This window comes from Macrobrachium rosenbergii, chromosome 28, assembly GCF_040412425.1.
Source record: "Macrobrachium rosenbergii isolate ZJJX-2024 chromosome 28, ASM4041242v1, whole genome shotgun sequence".
Classification (NCBI taxonomy): Eukaryota; Metazoa; Arthropoda; class Malacostraca; order Decapoda; family Palaemonidae; genus Macrobrachium; species Macrobrachium rosenbergii.
In genome coordinates, this window is record NC_089768.1 from 10,455,001 (window position 1) to 10,463,871 (window position 8,871).

General features: G+C 39.2%; 1 protein-coding gene across 1 annotated transcript in view; it reads right to left on the minus strand.

Moving 5' to 3' along the window:
* The window catches only part of LOC136853874 (uncharacterized), a 19,361-nt gene extending 14,652 nt beyond the window's left edge, over positions 1-4,709 (minus strand). The window contains exons 1-4 of the mRNA XM_067129799.1: positions 4,214-4,709; positions 2,866-4,008; positions 2,278-2,783; positions 1,598-1,713 (exon numbers count right to left, since the gene is read on the minus strand). Coding sequence (XP_066985900.1) covers positions 1,598-1,713; positions 2,278-2,783; positions 2,866-4,008; positions 4,214-4,709 — 2,261 coding nt within the window. The remainder of the gene's footprint in view (positions 1-1,597; positions 1,714-2,277; positions 2,784-2,865; positions 4,009-4,213) is intronic.
* Positions 4,710-8,871: the final 4,162 nt, after the last annotated feature.

Consider the following 8,871-nt stretch of genomic DNA (forward strand, 5'->3'; position numbering starts at 1 on the left):
CTATAAAATAACCTTTAACCTTTCGGTAAGTAATGAATTATCAACAGAATTATTATTAATATTATTATTATTATTATTATTATTCAAAAGAATATTAAGGTCTTCATTAGGAAGAGAAGGCAAAGGGGAAAAGCAGAAAGAAGAGAGCTCACTTATTAAAAATTTAAAAAAAAGTTAATAAATTAATAAATAGATGAAAATGCAAAGAGAATAGCTTTGCTGAACATTCCTTTATACTCCGGTGATCGAAATTTCGCGAGAGCATCGATTGAAATCACTCACTCATATTGTTTGAGAACATGAACATCTTTGCTCGCTAGAGATTGGAATTGTAAGAGTGGTTTTTTTTTTTCCTTCCTTTTTTTACGTACTTCGTATGTTGCGGGCGACATCTGTTTGAAACCATAGCAGAATTTTCAAAACTCAAAGTTTTTCCCGTTGATAAATTGAAAGATTGCATAAAATTCATATTCTCGGTGCTGAGTCAAAATTGTTTTTTTTTTTTTATTCAGATGTTCGTGCATACGGAATCGAATTCCATTTTTTGTTGGGTTGGGGGGGGGGATGTGGGTTAGGGAGAAATATTCTGTACTGGAATATTAATATCGCGCAGGAGTCGTCAGGGCCAAAACATTTTTCTCATTATTCCGAATGTTCAAAAATTGATAAGGACACGTTTAATAGCATGCTAATCAAACATTTGCGGGATAGCATGCCAGTCAAATGTAGAAATCGGATCGCAGATGCATCTCATGTAGGATACAGACTCCCAGCCTTCCCGAATGCAGAATGCAGGCTCCAGACTTCCATGAACTTAGAATGCAGTACCGACTTTGCCATCAATGTATATGCCTCAGATTTTAATGAGGATATATATGACTTTTTCTAATACTCGTCATGATAGTAATTCGCGATTAGGTTATTAAGGAAGGGTTGTATGTTTGTTTTTTTTTTACATATAATGACACCATTTTTTCCCCGAATTAGTCGGGCTTCCACCCTTGTGAAATGCTGACCTTTCCATTTAATTATATATCCTCATTCACCGTCTATCAGTTTGGTTTTACTAGACCGCCTAAACTCTTGACAAAGTTAAAGTACATAGCGATGACGGAGAGAAAGATCTAAAATTGTCATATGTATATATATATATATATATATATATATATATATATATATATATATATATATATATAATGACATGGATATGGCTGCTTCGCTGTGATACATTGTCGGAAAGGAAGTTACTTCATTTGTGCAGGAACCATACATGCTACAAAGCCGCGCAGATTTATAGGTCGTTAATCCAAAGGTTGGTAAAGCAAGTGGAGAACGGGGACTCCAGCCAACCACTGAGGTAGGCTGCGTCAAACCCGTCCATTGTAATAGCGCCGTATTCTTTGGAAGCTTGAATTTCAAGTCAGTGGCCCCTGTTGTAGGCTTGTCCATATGAATAGGGTTCATCCTCTCAATATAATAATAATAATAATAATAATATTAATAATAATAATAATAATAATAGATAAGGATTTGGACAGACTTTACTAGGCAAAGAATTAGCAGCCTGGGATAGATGGAAAGAAACACTCAGCATCACTCTAGTGTTCTGAGAACGGCTGATCTGAGATGAGAGGAGCCTTCATCTTTCAAGACGTAGGTCTGTAGCTTCCAACCCCACCCTAACCCCCTCTTCTCGTTTTCTCTGGGTATCGACTAGATGAAGGGAAATGGGTTGTCTGTCTCTTTGGCGAGATGCTCACTGTAGCCTCAAGCTGACTGATGTGATTGCTTTGGCCAACGCTATCTTTGCTCTCAGATTTCATGTGTCTCTTTCGCCGTTTTTATGTTAAGCCAGAACTCTTCCTTCACTTGCGCAATTCCAATCTGTTTCACGAGAAGTTAATGTAGGGCGCTTTATGGTGATTTATGATTTGCTTTCTCGAGGAGATAGTTTCCATTCATCTCCTCAGTTTCTAAGTAAGTTAAATTCACAGGAAGCTGATTGAAGATGGTGCAGCTTGGCAAAAATGGACACGTGGTAATTTTGGTTGGGATATTTCATTTACGAATAAACGACACTTGTTATTCGATTACGGTGGAAATTCCACTGGGATTAAATTCACCAATGAGTAGCTCTGGCGATAGGCTTATTTATCCACTGCTAATGAACGGACACCAGCATCGATAGACAGGCTTAAAACCTGACAGGAATCTCTCTCTCTCTCTCTCTCTCTCTCTCTCTCGCTCTCTCTCTCTCTCTCTAGAATGCATGTTTACAGTTGATGTACGGGCACGGAAATCACTTAAAATCACAGCTGATGTACGGGCACGAAAGTCACTTAAAATCACAGCTGATGTACAGGCACGGAAATCACTTAAAATCACAGCTGATGTACGGGCACGGAAATCACTTAAAATCACAGCTGATGTACAGGCACGGAAATCACTTAAAATCACAGCTGATGTACGGGCACGGAAATCACTTAAAATCACAGCTGATGTACGGGCACGGAAATCACTTAAAATCACAGCTGATGTACGGGCACGGAAATCACTTAAAATCACAGCTGATGTACGGGCACGGAAATCACTTAAAATCACAGCTGATGTACAGGCACGGAAATCACTTAAAATCACAGCTGATGTACGGGCACGGAAATCACTTAAAATCACAGCTGATGTACGGGCACGGAAATCACTTAAAATCACAGCTGATGTACGGGCACGGAAATCACTTAAAATCACAGCTGATGTACGGGCACGGAAATCACTTAAAATCACAGCTGATGTACGGGCACGGAAATCACTTAAAATCACAGCTGATGTACGGGCACGGAAATCACTTAAAAATCACAGCTGATTTACAGGCACGGAAATCACTTAAAATCACAGCTGATGTACGGGCACGGAAATCACTTAAAATCACAGCTGATGTACGGGCACGGAAATCACTTAAAATCACAGCTGATGTACGGGCACGGAAATCACTTAAAATCACAGCTGATGTACAGGCACGGAAATCACTTAAAATCACAGCTGATGTACAGGCACGGAAATCACTTAAAATCACAGCTGATGTACGGGCACGGAAATCACTTAAAATCACAGCTGATGTACGGGCACGAAAGTCACTTAAAATCACAGCTGATGTACAGGCACGGAAATCACTTAAAATCACAGCTGATGTACAGGCACGGAAATCGCTTAAAATCACAGCTGATGTACGGGCACAGAAATCACTTAAAATCACAGCTGATGTACGGGCACAGAAATCACTTAAAATCACAGCTGATGTACGGGCACAGAAATCACTTAAAATCACAGCTGATGTACGGGCACAGAAATCACTTAAAATCACAGCTGATGTACAGGCACGGAAATCACTTAAAATCACAGCTGATGTACAGGCACGGAAATCGCTTAAAATCACAGCTGATGTACGGGCACAGAAATCACTTAAAATCACAGCTGATGTACGGGCACAGAAATCACTTAAAATCACAGCTGATGTACGGGCACAGAAATCACTTAAAATCACAGCTGATGTACGGGCACAGAAATCACTTAAAATCACAGCTGATGTACAGGCACGGAAATCACTTAAAATCACAGCTGATGTACAGGCACGGAAATCACTTAAAATCACAGCTGATGTACGGGCACAGAAATCACTTAAAATCACAGCTGATGTACGGGCACAGAAATCACTTAAAATCACAGCTGATGTACGGGCACAGAAATCACTTAAAATCACAGCTGATGTACGGGCACAGAAATCACTTAAAATCACAGCTGATGTACAGGCACGGAAATCACTTAAAATCACAGCTGATGTACAGGCACGGAAATCGCTTAAAATCACAGCTGATGTACGGGCACAGAAATCACTTAAAATCACAGCTGATGTACGGGCACAGAAATCACTTAAAATCACAGCTGATGTACGGGCACAGAAATCACTTAAAATCACAGCTGATGTACGGGCACGAAAGTCACTTAAAATCACAGCTGATGTACAGGCACGGAAATCACTTAAAATCACAGCTGATATACGGGCACGAAAATCACTTAAAAGCACAGCTGATGTACGGACACGAAAATCACTTAAAATCACAGCAGAAATCACAGCTGATGTACGGGCACGAAAATCACTTAAAGTCACAGCTGATGGACGGACACGAAAATCACTTATAATCACTCACAGCTGATGTACGGACACGGAAATCACTTAAAATCACAGCTGATATACGGACACGAAAATCACTTAATATCACAGTTGATGTACAGACACGAAAATCACTTAAAATCACAGCTGATATACGGGCACGGAAATCACTTAAAATCGCAGCTGATATACGGGCACGGAAATCGCTTAAAATCACAGCTGATATACGGGCACGGAAATCACTTAAAATCACAGCTGATGTACGGATACGGAAATCATTTAAAATCACAGCTGATGTACGGACAAGAAAATCACTTAAAATCGCAGCTGATATACGGGCACGGAAATCACTCAAAATCACAGCTGATGTGCCGGCACGGAAATCACTTAAAATCACAGCTGATGCACGGGCACGAAAGTCACTTAAAATATTAGCTGATATACGGGCACGGAAATAACTTAAAATCACAGCTGATGTACGGCCACGGAAATCACTTAAAATCACAGCTGATTTTCGGGCACGGAAATCACTTAAAATCCTCATATATCCACGTTCAAATGACATATGAAAATGGGCAGTAGCCTAATTGGTTACGTATCAGAGTCCGCATATGATCAAAGCCTCGAGCGAAGGAGAAAGAGAGATGAGCAGTGTTTTTTAATGGTCATGTGAAAGAGATTTACACTGGACGAATTGAGACAAATATTCAACCAGTGTGCTCGTATACTTGATAAACACTATTTTTTGCAGGAAAGTCTAAAGTATTTTTTTCGTCTTATTTACATGTGTTATGCGCTGCTTATCACCATTACCTTCTTTTAAAATTTAGTAATGTATCATGATGAATAGTATGAATAATGAAATTTACATTTACAGAAGCTATGGCACAACCCAAGGTTTGAAAACAAAGTTTTTTGGTTACCACCTGACTTATTGCAAATGCTTGCTGCACTTGATATGATCCAGAAACTACAAATAGAGGGACAGGTACTCCAATTTAGGAAAAATAATGGAAATAGACTTAACTAGCGGTTGGCATCTTCAGACGAGAAAAACTTAACAGACGAAAGACTGGGACCATTCAGATTTACAGATTCTTGCCATTGTTATAGAAAGTTAAATAGCGATGACGAATGCTTCACTTTCTCCTGACTGCCTAATAGATTCTGTCGAGATGATATCTACATTCGATCTTTATTGTCCAGTGTTGCGATAACTAATGTTATGCTGTCTCATTTACTGTCAGAAATTATTTGAACGTTCGTTCGTCCCGAAGATTATGGGAAAGTCCAGCAACCTTTGCAAAATGTCATTGCCATGGAAAGCAGTTTTTGATGAATTCATATGATTTAAGAATGTATACATATAAATCCTTACTAATGTGTAAAGAAATGACAGTGAGCATATTAAAATCCTGTCCGTTTCTTTTCGCTAGGATCACTTAATCTCATTTTCCATGAGATTTTCCCTAAAGAAAGAATCTCGTAGGGCGGTAGTGCCGTCAGTGTAGCTCACACGGTGCACTGTAGGCATTACAGCGTCCCTTCGGCCCCTGGCTGCAACCCTTTTTATTCCTTTTACTGTACCTCCATTCACACTCGCTTACTTCCATCTTGCTATCTAACCTCTCTTAACATTTGTTTCATAGTGCAACAGCAAGGTTTTCCTCCTGTTACACCTTTCAAACCTTTCTCTTCCCAATTTCCGTTTCAGTGCTGAATGACCTCATAGGTCCCAGGGCTTGGCCTTTGGCCTAAATTCTATATTCCATTCCATTCTATGTTCCAGTCCTAAAGAAGAAGCTCTTCACAGCGCAATCATCTGGCAATATGTGATCGTATTGATCTTTTGTTACTGTCACTCAATCTTTTTCTGTTCTGAGATAAAATCACCAGCTTATAATGTGCCTCTAATAGCTGGTTGGTGTATGCTACTATTCCATAGCTGTTTCTTTTAAAGTAACGGTCCTCTAGGTTTTTGACCAGCTTTGATCCCTTCAAAAGGGAATGTGACATATAATCGCTTCAGGAAGTACTTTGCTATTTTTCATTTCTGCTTGCTTTTACCGCTGCGTCAGTTTTATTTCCTTCATTTTCTGTTCAGCGAGAAATTGTTGATCTGAAACAAGGATAAGAAAAGAAAAAAAAGGATGTCGCTGAGGCCAGTAGCGAAGAGCTGATGACAAGCGAGGAAGCTGTTGCTAGGGTGTTTTATTAGACTCTCTCTCTCTCTCTCTCTCTCTCTCTCTCTCTCTCTCTCTCTCTCTCTCTCCAGGTTGCGTTAAAAAAAAAAAAGGGTTAGTCTCATGAAGTAAGAATGTATTCTGGTTGTAGGTTACTTGTTCGCCTTTGATTAAAACACTTCTTTCAGTTATGTATATCACTTTAATATTTAATATATATTGGTCATTGTTGTCAGATGAAGAACTGTAAGTCGAGAAATAATGATGTTTTATTTGGAAGAAAAACGAAGTACATTCATCTACCATTATTTATTTTTATCTGTTATTCTTTGGTCGAGGAAAACCTTGTATTGGAGAAAGTAAACTGACAGGGAGATAAAATTCATGGATCAAGTAAAAGACAAATATACGGAGCGGAAAGTGTAAAAGAATTGAGGAGGAAATGTTAAATACTTAGCTATTTTTAGACCTTACGCCCGAACACATATTTGCTGAAAGAGCGAGGGATTATGGTAGCATTTCTACAAGAGACAGCGCTTATGTCGAGAAATACAAATGACTCATTATGAAATATGAAACGATAGAAAACAACAGACGGACGCTTGAAACTTGACATTAGGCTTGAAAGAACCGGCATCCTAAGGACAGTGCGAACGATGGATTAAAGAAGCACAAATAAAAGTTAATGAGGTGAAATATATGCAAGGGGCCGCATATGTGATTAATGAGGAGGAATCGATCCAGGTCCGTGGAAGAAGCAAGCAGGCCCTCGGGGGATCACGCAGAGGAAAAAGGGAAAAACAAAAGCAAAAGCAAAACCAACTGATTTTAAGAGATGCTCTGGATTGGCAGGAATGTTGGGGTAGATGGCTTTGGTTCTCTTCATTAGTGCTCGAAACAAAAAGCGGTGGATGGAAGTGGATTGTGCATGGAAGCATTTTGATTGAGGGCCATGTCTGGGAGACGATCAGGTGCGTGGAACAAGTGGCGTCACGTACGCACCTACAGTACACAGAAGCGAATGGGTTGAATGTGAGCTCACGTACACCCTTGAATACTAACACAAGTATACCTTTCTCTTCAGATCTTTCCTCTCATATGAAGATTAAAGGAATAATTATATAAAGTACAGAGAAGTTGAACAAGGAATGAACGAAGATGTAATGAGCAAAAGTTTCAGTGCTTTCTAGTAGTCAGATGGAAGTGTAGATGTCTCGACCACCGGTGCATTTTAATGAATCCCCTTCGTGCGCGTCTTATCTCATTTTGTTTAAGTAATGATCTGGGTCGTTTGGTGACTGTAGATGGCTTTTCAGTTTGCTTGTCATTTGTAGCTTCTTAAAGAAAAAATCTTTCACTCGTCCTTATTGACAGTTTGAAATTACCTTGCGTTTGTCTTTCTATAGGAATGCTTTACTAGCTATACAGTTATATTTTCTTGTTTGTTTACGCATTCGGATGAAGATCTTAGACATAAGTGCATATTCAAAAATATATTACACACGCTTAACGCACAGACTGTGTGCATGTGTGTGTACGATATAAAGTCCGGAAAACTGTTGTACATACGACATATTGTCCCTTTAAATTTATTACCTCTATAAAGCTCGTAAGATACTCGTATCTGGTTGTCTTCCTTGTTATTGGCTCTGATTGTGATATGGCTGTCTACTCAACTAGTTATCTGCTATATCATTGTCAGTAACTTCCCCAAAACTGTGTTCTGCACAGCCCCAGCACAACCTACACTGTGCAGTCCAGTCCAGTTTTTCTGGAGGTACATCAAAATGTCTTACAGTTTTCTAATACATCTTGTTTGTCATCACGGGTATCATTCTTCCATCCAATCTAGCTTGTTAACGTTCTTGTCATAATTGAATTTGTTACTGAAACTAGAATCTGGGTGTCTTAGCACCATCCGAAAGTGGAGTCAGAGGATTCAGCTCAGAAGTAGCAGTCCGGCAAGCGTTTTTTTTTTTTTTTTTTCACCTGACTTTATCGTTTCCGTCAGACTGTTTGGTAAAAACAATATCGCTGGTGTTTACCATTTCATCTGACGAAGTCGGTCGACCTGTGACGAACTTCTGCGTCTTTTATGATGAATGTTGCATGATGTGCCGCATTTGGTAAAAATGTCACCAACTAGGAAATCAGTTATGAAATCCCAGATATTCTGACTTCAGACAGGGATATATACGCTTGCTTTGTATTCCCTTTTTCTGAAAAGCAGCAAGTGTTCAATATCAGTCAAACAGAATAAGGATTTCACAGTTCAAGGGACGGCCGAATATAATGAAATTTAAGGAGAATTTCACTACCTTTTATGCATTTTTCATTAAGTCAGTGTCTGGCGTTATTATTTTATTCTGCTAGATGACTCTGTTTTCCCTCAGTTGCAGAATATTCTCTAATTTTGTACACATACACGATGTCTACCTAAAGATATAAATACAGCATAAGCCGCACATCTACGAATGCGCTACGTTTTTTGCAAATAAAAGGAAATAAAAAGAAGAAAGATGA